This window comes from Tricharina praecox, assembly GCF_024521635.1.
Source record: "Tricharina praecox strain CBS 144465 chromosome Unknown BZA05scaffold_23, whole genome shotgun sequence".
In the NCBI taxonomy this organism is placed as follows: Eukaryota; Fungi; Ascomycota; class Pezizomycetes; order Pezizales; family Pyronemataceae; genus Tricharina; species Tricharina praecox.
Window position 1 is genome coordinate 441,628 of NW_026250425.1, and position 13,125 is coordinate 454,752.

At 54.9% G+C, this 13,125-nt stretch overlaps 4 protein-coding genes across 4 annotated transcripts; 3 read left to right on the plus strand and 1 right to left on the minus strand.

Annotated features, from left to right (window-relative positions):
• Positions 1-10: 10 nt before the first annotated feature.
• On the plus strand, positions 11-2,056 carry BZA05DRAFT_135458 (uncharacterized protein). The gene is made up of 3 exons (XM_051478843.1): positions 11-510; positions 574-1,524; positions 1,582-2,056. Exons 1-3 carry the CDS (start codon positions 149-151, stop codon positions 1,886-1,888), a joined length of 1,620 nt encoding a protein of 539 aa, XP_051336967.1. The 5' UTR covers positions 11-148; the 3' UTR covers positions 1,889-2,056.
• A 407-nt stretch (positions 2,057-2,463) lies between these two features.
• Positions 2,464-3,789, minus strand: BZA05DRAFT_438208 (Tho complex subunit 7-domain-containing protein; the record flags this gene model as incomplete). The annotated part of the gene is made up of 3 exons (XM_051486483.1): positions 2,464-3,411; positions 3,622-3,632; positions 3,773-3,789. 3 exons carry the CDS (start codon positions 3,787-3,789, stop codon positions 2,579-2,581), a joined length of 861 nt encoding a protein of 286 aa, XP_051336968.1. The 3' UTR covers positions 2,464-2,578.
• Positions 3,790-4,016: 227 nt separating this feature from the next.
• On the plus strand, positions 4,017-4,783 carry BZA05DRAFT_314510 (RNA polymerase II transcription factor SIII subunit A-domain-containing protein; the record flags this gene model as incomplete). Its single annotated transcript, XM_051480360.1, has 4 exons — positions 4,017-4,062; positions 4,113-4,189; positions 4,242-4,382; positions 4,445-4,783. Coding segments are annotated over 4 exons (603 nt in total), but the record flags the coding sequence as incomplete, so codon positions are not given.
• Positions 4,784-10,197: 5,414 nt separating this feature from the next.
• Positions 10,198-12,741, plus strand: BZA05DRAFT_406540 (sucrose-6-phosphate hydrolase). The gene is made up of 4 exons (XM_051484521.1): positions 10,198-10,684; positions 10,750-11,408; positions 11,483-11,754; positions 11,812-12,741. The coding sequence occupies exons 1-4, from the start codon at positions 10,526-10,528 to the stop codon at positions 12,576-12,578; spliced, it is 1,857 nt and encodes a 618-aa protein (XP_051336970.1). The 5' UTR covers positions 10,198-10,525; the 3' UTR covers positions 12,579-12,741.
• Positions 12,742-13,125: the final 384 nt, after the last annotated feature.

The following is a 13,125-nucleotide window of genomic DNA, read 5'->3' on the forward strand; positions in this document are numbered from 1 at the left end:
GAACCCTTGTGACAGACAACACCGCCTCCTCCTCTCACATTCTACCGCGCCCGATAATCACCAACAAAAAGCCTATTCACCCTCGCAACTCTCTACTTCCCTCACATACACCCACCCTCACCACTTAAACACCATACACTACAACACAATGAAGCTCGTACTAAATACTCCGTTCTCGGATGCGTTCACCAAGCACATCCAGATGCAGATCGCCGAGGTCGGTTGGGCGAACGGTGACGAGAAGTCGCCCCTTGGAGAGTACATTTGCCTTATGATCGCCAACGGAAAAGACGAGGAGCAGATCGCGGCGGAGTTGTCGACCGACTTGGTTTCTCCGGTACCCGGCGGCGCGACACCGGCTTCATTCGCGCAGTGGGTCTTTGCCGAACTGGACAGGCTGCTGAAGAGAGAGGAGGAAGAGGGTCAAGGTGCCAAGGCGGATGACAGCGCAACATACGGAAACGAAGATGCTGATATGATGGATATGGGAGAGCCGACTGAGGAGGGAGTGTATGTTCACCTTCGCCCCCCCTTGTCTTCCTGCGGAGAAGCGCGTGCTGACAACTGTTGTAGACCTACAGCGCCGAAGGCGATGCGACAACCCAATCCCCGGCGGATGATGAGCCAGATCAACAAGTCGATGGAGAGGAAAATAGACGACCCTCTGCACCGGGTGCGGCCGAACCAAGAGAAGTTCAAGAATCAGCAGCCTCCAAAGGGCCCCGGCGGTATACGTCAGAACGGCTTCCGCCACAACAATAATAACGGTCCAATGCACAATGGCGGACATATGAACCACAGGGGAGGAATGCACCAGAACCGTATGAACGGTGGCCGTCCATTCAATGGTCCGAATCCCAGCATGCTTGCGAATCTCACCCCTCAGCAGCAGATGGCGTTCTACCAGATGTACCAGCAGCAATCGCAGATCATTGCTCCCTTCGCGAACGGTCCCGGCCCCGTCAATGCCCCTCCATTCCCTCAAGGCCAGATGGGTGGACCGCAACACCGCAATAACCACAACCATAACCACACCCACAACCGTAACATGCCGCCCATGCGAGTGAACGAAGATGCGTATTCCAACAATTTTTCACAGCCGCACCGCGTTGGTGGAGGACCTGGTGGTGGTGGCGGCGGTGGTCCGAATAGTGGTGGCAGCCTTTTCGAGAGGATTCAGTCGCCACCTGATCTCAGCACCGAGGGCGAGATGGAGATGCACGACGGTCCGGAGGAGGGTGGCAAGGCCGAAAAGTTAGAGGAAGTGCCTTGCAAGTTCGGAACGGGATGCACCAAGGTGGAGTGTGCGTTCGGACATCCGACTCCCGCACAGCTCGGCGGCAAACTCACCCACTACGTCAGTGGCGAGAAGTGTCCATTTGGAATCGCGTGCAAGAACAGGAAGTGCACCGGATCGCACCCATCTCCCGCTTCGTTGTCCAGCTTCCATGCTCGGCCCAAGCAGATTGAGCAGGACTGCAAGTTCTTCCCCAACTGCACCAACCCCGTGTGCCCCTTCAAGCAGTATGTAACCTCTTGAATGATTGATTGCGTGTGGATTTGCTGACGATAGGTTTCTAGTCCCGCTATGCCGATGTGCCGTAATGGAGCCAGCTGCACCCGGCCGGACTGTCACTTCACCCATAACGAGACGGCCTGCAAGTTCAAGCCCTGCTTGAATCCGAGCTGCATCTACAAACACGAGGAGGGACAGCAACAGGCTCCCACTCCCGGAGAGAACCCGTTCGGCAACAAGGTCTGGACCGCTAAGGGACGCGGCGAGCACGTCAGCGAGAGGAAGTTCGTGACCGGAGACGACTACACCGAGGAGTTGATTATCCCGGGTGGCGGCGACCACGAGGATATCGCTCCGCTCGATGCCGAGTAAGTGATACCAACTCACTTCCGGCGACCACCAGAGGCCTGGTAGGTTTGTTGCGATGAGTTACTGTAATGAGATGAGAATGAGTTTTGCTATGATAATTTTACCCCTGGCTTGTTGATTTTGTTAAGGCATGCTTTCTTGGGAGGCTTTTTTTACTCGAGTGAAGGGGGAGATTCCGCATATTCTGCAGTTGAGTATATTCGCTGGCAGGTCATTTTTTTTTTTTTGCAGTTTGTCTCTTTACTGTATTGAGGAGTTACGTGGTCCTTTTGCATGCATTTTGATGCCCCCTTTTATATGCATCTACGTTTTCTTCAGTTTAGTTTCATGTGTTCTCTTTATAGACATGGCCTTCTCACTTCACCTCCCCTCCTTCCCCTCTTTCTCTGTGTATGTGTATCCGAGGAAAGAAGTGGAGAAGGGAGCGGACTGTAAATATTTATTGTTTTGGGCAGGTGATAATGCGGTGCACCTTTTGAATGCTTGATGTCACCTTGTGAATAAGTACATGGGATGGGATTAAATGAAATGGGCATGATCCGCAACATGGATCTGAATTGGACAATTGAAGCTGGTTTGCAGGAATAGCACCGTCATGTGGATTTGTATTATAGGAGTGAAGTAGAATGTCTCGCTCCCAATGTGGTATTCCAACAGAAGGATAGATGTGCAGTATACTAGTATAGACTACTCTCACGACATATCCATCCGGTCTACGGCGGGCATCACCTGAGAAGGCGGCGCATCACCCAGCTCCACATCGTCGTCCTCCTCTCCTTCCTCCTTCTCATCGACCACAGGCTGCGGCGTGGCACCCCCGCCAACACCAGGCGTACCCGGTCGCGGCGTGCCCACCACCGGCAGACCCAGTCTCGCCTCGGCCGTGGCCCCACCCTGTGCGGGAGTCGCGCCACCACTCTTAGTAGCCGCGCCCTCCACCTCCTCGCCCTCCTCCTCCTCTTCACTCATCCCCTCCCTCCTATCCTGCTCCTCCTTATCCTCCTTGATTTGCGCGCTCATGAGCTCGAGCTGCGTGACGATCTGCTCGAACTGTGCGCGCCTCGCAGCCCACACAACACCGTACTCATCGCGCTCCCTCTGGAGCTCCGCAATCTCATCGTTCAGCCGAGCCAGATTCTGCTCCTGCTCAGCGCGGGGCTTGAGCCGCGGCACGGCCTCGAGGATGTCCGACGCAATCGCATCGTACTCGAGGCGGTGCGCCTTCTCTTGCTGCGACGCGGCAAGCGTCGCCCGCAGCTCCACTAGCGTGTCCCGTGCGCTCGCGGCTGTCTCCTCGATGTGCGACTTCTCAACGCTGTACCGCGTTATCTCCCGCTGTGTGGTTGCGAGGTGAAGCTGGATACGTGTGATCGCAGAGGAGAAGTACGCGAAGTCCAGGTCGATCTCGCCGTGGTGTTGGGAGGGTGACGCGGTCTCGGGGAGCGTCTGCAGCGTCGTGTTCCGCTTGTTCAAACGGGTGAAGGGGCGCGTCTCGAACAGCAGAGGCCGCGACTTGATCAATTCCTCTGCTTCGTTGTTAGCTGGTGGTGCTCATGATGGTGGGAGGAGCAGCGTGCCTTCGTTGATCGACATTGTTGTGGTATATGTGGTTGTATGTGGTTGTATGTGCTGGTATGTGCTTATATGTGGGGGTGGTGGGTCGAAGAGGGCGTTGTTGGTCGTGAAGATGGAGCAGGCGCGGTTGTTTGTTCAGGCTTGAAGATGTTCGACGTGACGATCCTGATGCCTAAGTCAGTCTTTAGTTAGGGCTAGCTCACATCTGTGTATTCACTAGTGTTGGTGCCGCTCGTAGTTTCCGACAGGGGTTAAGTTGAATGGGTGCGGGTTCTATGCGACGACAGCCTGACAACCTTCATTCAAACTCACAACCTCACCTCCACCATTCAACGTAACTTGCTATTCCGACACCACCTTTGATCTCCACCAGCAATAAACCTCCTTTAAGCTTCACGCTATTTTCTCTATTGATATACTCAGATTTCCGCAACCACATCTACGCGATTCCCACGAACTACATACGCGCACCTCAAGCTACTAGTGGTTCCCCCACATCTCCATAGCTTCCTACGCAACATCACAAGCTATGTCTCACAAAACATATGAGCCCGCCAGCTTATACACATATGCCAAAAATGTGCTCATCAAGTACATCAACAGTACGTTCTCACCTTCCCTCCTGTCCTCCACCGCTAACGGCGTCGTGCAGCTATCGAAGATGTCGGAGACATACCCTACCACATCCTCGAGCCAGTCCTCAAGAAGATCAGCTCCCCGCATCAGCTAGTATATCCCATCTTCCCCTCGGTATCAAGGTTACGCAACTAACACCGTCCAGAAAAAACTGGAAGCAAACTCGCCGCAGATCGCCGGCGAAGACGAGGACCTCTGGAAGAAGTTCATCGCCCGCGATTTCGGCCTGGACGCAGTCGACAAGTGGGTTCCTAAGAACCCTTCGAGCTGGAGCAAAGTCTACGACGTACGTACCCCTCCCCAGATTCGAGTTTGGTGTGGTGTGGTGCTGATGGGTGTGCGTAATAGAAACACCAGAAGGAAGCTTCTGCCGCCCAGGAGCGCGCCGCCCAGCTACTAAAGGCACAGTTCGAGGGTCTCAATTCGTCCAAGGAGTCCGGCCGCACCCGTCTCGTCGAGGCGAAGTCGCTGCCGCCTCTTCGTCGCCCGAAAACTGGTGGAAGCGGATGGGGCAATAGCACTAACTCGTGGAATCACGCTGCTGGATCGAAGACCAAGAATATCATCCAGAAGGCCCGCCGCGAAGCAAAGGAAATCAGTATCTACTCGGGATCGAGGAGTCGACTCGCTGCCGACACGTCGACCCTCAGGAGGGGAGGCGTCAGTGAGACCCTCCAGAGGAGGATCCGTACCGCTGAGGAGGTCAAGAAGATGGCAGAGGTTAGCAGGAGCAACGGTCGCGCCAGCGGCGCTTCCGCGTCGTCGAAGGATCTGAAGAGGAAGGCGGAGGTGGTCGACGAAGAGGACGACGAAGATGATGAGGAGAAGAGGCTGAAGATGGAGGATAAGTGGAAGAAGGCCCAGGAAAAGAGGGGACCCATCGTCGGTGGCCCGAGGTTGAAGGTGCTGCCCGGCAAGAAGGCGGCTGAACCCTTCATGAAGCCTAAGAAGGCGAATCCCCTTGCGTTGCCGCCTCAGAGGAAGAGGTAGAAGTGGTATGGGCGATGCATATGGACATCTGAGATGGACAGTTGAGATAAGATGGGTGGATTGTTGTGCTTTCGATGTTTGCGCGGGGTTTTCTGACATATTGTCACCATCTTGATATGGGCAAATGCTTCATAGGGTATGGCACTCGACGGGAAGCGAGTGAGCACCAGAGATGGTTGGGGGCTACGGTTGCAACATGAACTTTTTCTTTGCTCTTTTTCTTTTTGCATTTAGCATTGCAGTATTATCACTTTGTTCTTTTTTTTGTTGAATCATGATTGTATTCGACCTTAGTGTAGATCATGGCAGAATTACATGTCCGCTTCCGCCCGGCTGTCACCGACCGCTGGCCACGAGCTCGATACCGGTTCCCTTTTGCTCTCCGCTCAGCCCTCCCTACAGTATTATCACTTGATATGCGGTATGGTGGTCCTCGGGTGAGAGCACCCCGTACGAGTGATATCTACGATGGCACCACACGATGGCACCAACGCCTCAGCAAAACCAGCATTGGAATACCGGTATGTAAGAGCTCAATAAGCAAGCAGAGGAAGAAGCAGTCGATGATTCCCTTCGCCATCTCACATGCCTAACCCGCACAGCCAACTAAGTAATGAGCCAAACCACCGTTCCTCCCATCCCCACGTACCTAAATACAAACCTTTCCACTCGACTTCTCAACGTTATAGTTTCCACGTGCGGTAGGTAGTCCAAGCTCTTGTTGAATACTATTAACCTCAAGCATCAACCCCACATCCCCCTTGATAATAGTACACTACATAGCCCGGAACTTTGAATAGCGTCTGGAAGTATATCGGTATGGCCACGCCGCGGTCCCTTTACTAATGGCATTTGCCACTCCTCAGCTGTGGAGCGTTACATTTGTTAGTCAACGGTTGGTGGCTAGTGGTGGGGGACGAGGCACGAGGAGCGGGACGGAGGACTCTTGTTGACCTACCATCTGTACCGAGACCAAGATCATCATCAACAATCAATCGTTCACCCATCATCAACCCCATCGTCACGATTTATCAAACAAGCCGCTCACCGCCCTCGGCTCGCGGGGACATCATACGCACCGGGTAATAGTTGGAACTTAGGGCATCGCGTTGGCCAAACCTTCCAAGCCGTGCTCGACTCTGGGGCGAACTGAGGACACATCGCGAGCACGTCATGCTTCTTCAGTGAACCACGTGTTTGACGGGCACCTATCACTGCAAAGTCGTCTCTTACCTACTGATTCTCCGCTTCCGCCAGATCATCATGGCCCCCCATGATAGTAGATCAAGTACCGGTAGGACTCGCGTAGTCCTCCGGTTGTGGACTGAAATGCTCGCTCGCTCGTTTGTTGCATGTGCTCCGAGGGGAAGCGGGTTTTTTGGAGTGACCCATGTGGCAAGGAGAGGTTATCTACAATATAAAGTTCCAATGAAGTGAGGGTGTCCGAAAATTACAGCGCTCGGCGCTCCTCAGATGCTGGAAAAGATTCTCCGCCGCAAACCCAGATTTGCCGAACACACCACGCCGTCCTCGACTCGAAGAGGGAAATTCGAGACGTAAAATAGAGTATATAGGAGCAGCTTCCCGCCTCTAAGAGTCTAAGAGGAAACTTTAAAGGTAAACAGCCAGCGGAGCAAAATCCGCGTCACGAAAAATCACATATGACCGCCGCCCGCTCATACAAACGGCCACCCTTTTCGAGTCCGCTGGAGATGCTCGGTTTGGCCTGTCATCTCGAAGTCCCCCCCCCCTCCCGTCCATGTGACTGGAACATTCTCCCCTAGACTATCTGTGGTCTTCATGTAGTACTACCAAGGCACCGCCTGCTTTCGAGTTGGCCACGCTCATAAGAAGAAGCTTCGGCACGCGAAGGTCGATGGGAGGCCGCGTCGACCCGTGCGAAGTATTTATGCTTGTCCGTTGATGGTGGAGCGGCATCACGGAATCCCACTCGCGCATACCTATAGGTAGCACACAAACAGCATATTGCCACATCACTTGCTCAAACAGCGAGTGGAGGGCCAGTGCTGCTGGTGCAGTCGGGCCAGGCAAACCCTGGAGCACCTATATAAGAACCGCTCCTGATGGGAGAGCAGCAAGCGGGCTTATGGGCGCGAGTGAGGAAAGATACGGGACGAGAGCGGCGCCGCTGGAGCATGGCCGGGCTCCTCGCAGACGAGTGCTGCAGCAAATTTGTGGTCTGTTACTCGCAGCGTCTAGTTGTACATATGTAGTTCACTGTGGCAACTGGCCTAGGGCTAGGCGAGCATATACTAGGAGTTCAGTCTGGTCCATAGAGCTCCCAGGCAGGCCTGGGCGCGAACAGTTGTGGAGCGGGCGGGCCCGTAGAACGGACCACAGGGACCGAGCAACGAGATGCTTCCACTATCACTCGTCCCGGGGTTGGTGCTCCGGGGCTTCGGGCCCCGAGGAGCGGTCCTTGGAGGGTATGTAGGAGGAGTGGTTCCTCACGCCACCGGGTCTGTTCAACCGCTCGTCAGGCTCGACAAATACATCATACTACATCTGGACTGGGACAATGTGAGGGCCAGCAAGTGCGGAGAAAAAGAGACAAATGACGTCAAGGAAGGAAGAAAGTGGACATGGAACACACGAGCGCGGTAGGGGTGAAGTACTCTACTGGGCTTCCTGGGCTTCCTGGTAGAGTCGACAGGAGGCTGGGCGGGACGGGAGGTGCAATAAAACGTGGTGGAAACCTCAGGAAGGACGGGGACGAGCCGTTGTCATTTCATTTCCTTCGTCTACGGTACTCGACATGTGACTTCCTTGGTACGAGCAACGGGAGAGGGCTCAGGGCTGGGCGGAGAGCTCACGGCCAGCGGTCGGAGGCTTGGGGAGGAACAGGCAATATGGTCGAATGCAATGATGGATCCACCAGAAACAAAATACGAGCAATTCTTGATCGAGATCGAGTGGACTGTGAACATGCAAACGACATGTGTATACGGTATTACCATAATCCGGGATACTCTACCTGCCTAGGTCGCAAGCAATAAATACTTAATCAAATAAACAAAAAGAGGAGCCATTCATACTTTACTAATGTACGCATGCAAGTCTACAGTGCATAGAGTACTTGATACCGGTATCGCGATACGAGGAGTACGTACTCCATGTAGAGATCCGAATCCGACTGAATGTGGGGGAAAAACATCGGCCCGATGTCCGAGCCGTACTCGTACATAACCCCACAGAACGGCCATATGTAAAGTCCGGGGAGACCGCGGGGAATAACTTTCGAAGAGGCTGGGTCGCTAGCTTCCACTTGACTCGCGTGGTCCACGTTATGTGGATACCCTGCACAGTGGAGTGATGACGGCTGGTCAATTAACCCCCGAAGAAGGGTATTCAAGTGACTATGTACTAGGTACTATATAGCTAGTAGTTCGGTGGTCTGCGCCGAGAACCTGGTCCTTAGTTACTTGGTTATCCGTTCCGTATGTAGGTGTCGGAACATTATTTCACCGCAGCGAACGGAACTGAAGTTCGGACAGAGCGGAGGATTCGTAGATGGTATGAAGTATGTATAGTATTATGTGTGGACTTGTGTTGATGCCGCTCCATAGGCATACCTAACTATGTAGATATCGGTACTCGGGGAGTCGTAACTCGCACGTAGAAGTACGTACGGCATCCGGAGCCTTCGTAGAACGATTCCCACTGATTCGGATCGAGAGCGGTGTGATACCTAGTGCTAGAATAGTGGCGAGTATACCTTCCGGAGCTTTCTACCGCCAGCTGCGGCACCCGCGTCTCATGAGAAAAATGGCCAGGCGGTTCCCGCGGGGTGGCCAGAAAGGGTGTGACTGTGAGTAGAGTACATATAGAGTAGAGTACCTACCGGTACCGTACTGTTGGCACGGATTGGTTAGTGCACTGAGGGGAATGTTCTCACCGAAACAACGGATGTGGATACAGAGTTATATGTGGTAGAGACATGGGCATAACTATCGGTACGTTTGTTCACCCGGAATGCAGTCCATGTCCCAGAAGCGGGGAAGCAAGAGCGGGGAAGCAGGTGCCACTTCCCGCCGATCGGCAGGGGAGAGACGGCCGCAATCGTGTCGGGATCCTCTGATCGCTGTAGGTACTCTACATATATACGGCCAGAAAGATTGACATTGTTGATCCTGAACGGCTGCGGATATATCTAGGTGCATACTTCAATCAGTTCCTTCTCGCCATGCTTTGCAACCTCCCGTTTTAGAGGACATACGGTAGATATTCGACGAACCATCGGACTTTTACTCCTCGGGTCGGACGAGAGGCAGAGTGCTCAGAACAAAAAGTGAATGGTACTATTAGTACATATGACCGTTCCAGGCCCCTCCCTAAGCCTTACCAGACCCACCAGAGACAAAATCCGTCTTGGTATATGTCCTAGCCCGTCCAGAGAGATATATAGGCCAGCTGCCTATGCCGTTGTAAACCTGCGGGGCTCAGTTTCGGGACTATGAATGGCCGTCAAAAGACTTGCTCGGGCCGATCGCTTTCGAGCGATAAGTTTCGGGAATCTCATCGGCTCTCCGACGACAACTCTAAGAGTGATATCCAATGATTGATGCTGACATCGATACCAAAAGCAAAACTCCCAGTTGCAAAGCCTCACTGTTCCCGGTTTTTCTCTCTGACAACTGCTGTGCACACTGCACTTCCATCTTTGTCTAGCCGGGACGCTATTTCCGCAGAAGCACGGTTCGCCTTTCACCGTTCACGACCTCAACGGCATTTCTGCCGGAGCCAGTGGCAAAAGCCAAAACCAAAGATGGATGGTCCACGGTGGAGTTGGGGGGATCCTGGGGAGGGGAGTGGGGGATGCCACTCGAAGTGTGGCACGGTGTTCGTACCACACACTGTAGCGGCTTCCCAATTGCGTTGAGTGCATCGTCAAAACCTTGTGTGGCCTGCGGATTTTCCCCAGAAGTCCACGCGAGCTTTTCCCGAGTGTTAGCACCGGGAAGTGCCGTGGCATTTGGGTCTTCCCCGAATTGGTGCAGAGGCGTTCAACCGATCGAGGAGAAAAAACAATAAAAAAATGCGGAGAGCAGACCGGTTACGCAAGATCCCAATGGCACGCTATGACGTACCGAGTATAACGCGTCTCAGTGGCCCGCAGTTTACGCCTCTTCTCCACCACCATCTCTGCTTCGGTCCGAAGGAGGGAATTTATGGCCAGCCAAGACCCGCCCCGGATATCTGCATGGTGGATGGAACTATCATGACGACAGGGAGGTGCATCTGCTCGGCCATGTCCCGGGGCTCCCCTCCTGCCCCAGTGCGGAGAACACTCGGTAGTGGAGATACCGCCAACGACCAGCCCCCAGCCCCCAACCCATCCGTATATCAATCAGATCGCCCCACACTCGCAATGATATCACACCGTCTTCAGAGCGCTCTTGAGCTTCGTCCGTCGCCAACATGCATATCTCTTCCTTCCTAGGTCTCATCTCGGCCGCCCTGCTCGTCGGAGCTCAGGATATCGATCCCACCGCGGACTTGAACTCCTTCGGGAACAACACTCTCTTCAACCGATGGCGTCCCCAGTACCATTTCCTCGCTCCTGCCGGCTGGATGAATGTTTGCACCCCCCTCAAGCTGCCTCTTCGGTGACGGATCGGTGCTGATGCTGATGCAATCGACAGGACCCCTGCGGAGCTGTTTACGATCCCAGCCGTGACCTCTACCACTTGATGTACCAATGGCACCCTCACCACGTGCAATGGGGTAACATTTCGTGGGGCCACGCCGTATCCAAGGACTTGGTGACTTGGACGGACATGCACGACTGGCGCGGAGACGCGGCCACCTCTCTCGCTCCCGGCCCAGGTGAGTACGACGAGCTGTCCGTATTTACCGGTACCATCCAGCCGGTCAACATCACCGGTGGAAACGATGGCACACTCCTCGCCTTCTACACTTCGATCCGTGCCCTCCCCACGAACTGGAGGCTGCCGTACATTCCCGGAACCGAGAGCCAGAGTTTGGCCACTTCGGTGGATGGCGGAAAGACGTGGCAGAAGTACGAGGGAAACCCCGTCATCGAGGGACACCCCGAGGGCTGGAATATCACCGGTCTGAGGGATCCGTTCTTTGAGGCGTGGCCCGAAATGGATGCGCTGCTCGGACAGGAGGAGGATCACTTCTACATGGTCATGGGATCGGGAATCAAGGACGTTGGCCCTCGCATCCCGCTGTACTCGGCAAAGAAGAATGATCTCACCAAGTGGACATTCCTGGGTGCTCTCTGGGAGCCGAACATGAACGAGACGTTCGGGGATATTGAGGTTACTGGATCTTTCGGGTATGTAACCACTTACCTCCGTGTGCTTGGTAACCCCCAGCAATACCACGAATACCGGCTAACTCGGACAACAGCTTCAACTTCGAAGTCTCCAACTTCTTTTCCCTGAAGGACAGCACTGGCAAGGCCCACTACTACGTCACGATGGGTGCCGAGGGAGGCAGCATCCCCAGCCACGGCCGCTGGTCCCTCTGGAGCGAGGGCCAGGTCACCCGCCGCCAAAACGGTTCTGCCGAGTTCGACGTCCTCTCCTCCGGCGTTGCCGACTGGGGTAACCTCTACGCCTTGACCGCCTTCAACGACACCAAGAACGACCGCCGCGTGCAGTGGGGTTGGTCCGAAGAAGGTAACTATCTCACCACTCTTCAACTTCTCTGTCCACACTCCCGCTAACTCCCAGCAGACATGGGCAACTACGGTGTCCGAGCCCAAGGCTTCCAGGGTGCTTTAGGTCTCCCACGTGAAGTCTTCGTAAAGGAGACCCACAACATTATCTCGGAGCCCGGAAACCCCATCGCCGCCAAATCCGACAGCTACCTCTCCCAGCACGCCAACGGCACGTTCACCGCGCGAACTCTCGGAGTCCGCCCCCTCCCCGATGTCGTCGCCGGTCTCCAGCGCGGATGCAAGCCGCAGCGCTTCCACCCCGCCATCACCAACGGCACCGCGTACCTCCCCCTGCGCTCCGCCCACTTCCATCTGCACGTGACGCTCTCCACCTCCGCCCCCGCGGGTCTCACCATCCTCTCCTCGCCCACCTCCGGCGAGGAGACCCGCATCATCTACGATCCCAGCGCACACACCATCTCCGTCGACCGCACCAAGTCCTCGCTGATCGCCGAATTCGGCAACACCACCGCCTACGGCCACTACTTCGCGCCGCTCCTTGCAGGCGGAAAGCGCGAGGGGATCACACTCGACGTGTTCGTGGACGGCTCGCTGATCGAGATCTTCGCCAACGACCGCTTCTCGCTGACTACTCGTGCTTACCCCTCGAAGGAGGATGCGCAGAGAGTCGCTGTCTGGGGCAATGGCGCGGCTTGGTCCGATATCGTTGCTTATGATCAGCTCAGGAATGCTTTCCCGCAGAGACCAGCCAACTCCTCCGCCGAACTGGTCTGGGACGGGCCGGAGAACAGTGGGAACTTCACTTACTGGCCTGGCTGGTAAATGTGTATAATGTATGCGAGTAATGGCGGATGATTGCGAGTCTGTAACATGAGTTAATGTTGGTAAATACATGTAATGAAATTCATCAAGAGACGAGACAATATCCGAGTTGTGTGTATAACTGCATGGGTGCGAGACTTCAATGGCAATGACGTAGTGATCCTATTCTGTTGGGTATGTATGGAGGGGCCAAGCAACGCGCGTTGAGACACCGCCGTCAACGTTCGAGCACTCCCCATCCGTGCAAGCTATGCATTTTTCAAGTTAAATCACTCCACATCACGAGCAAGTATCTAGTGCCGCTATGGGACGCACCCGCCCGCACCTGGACCTACCTCCACCTCCACACCCACCCCATCCCCGTCCGCCCCCTTTCTGCCCTTAACCCATAACCCACAAGCGATAGACAGACAACTCACGCGTCCCCCCACCCCGCCTTCCGCCCTCCCGCCCTTCCACCATCTACTCCCGCCGTTAATCCAGCATGTCGACGCCCCCTCCGCACGCGGCCGTAGTCGCCGTTCGCACCTCCACCTCGACCGCGACG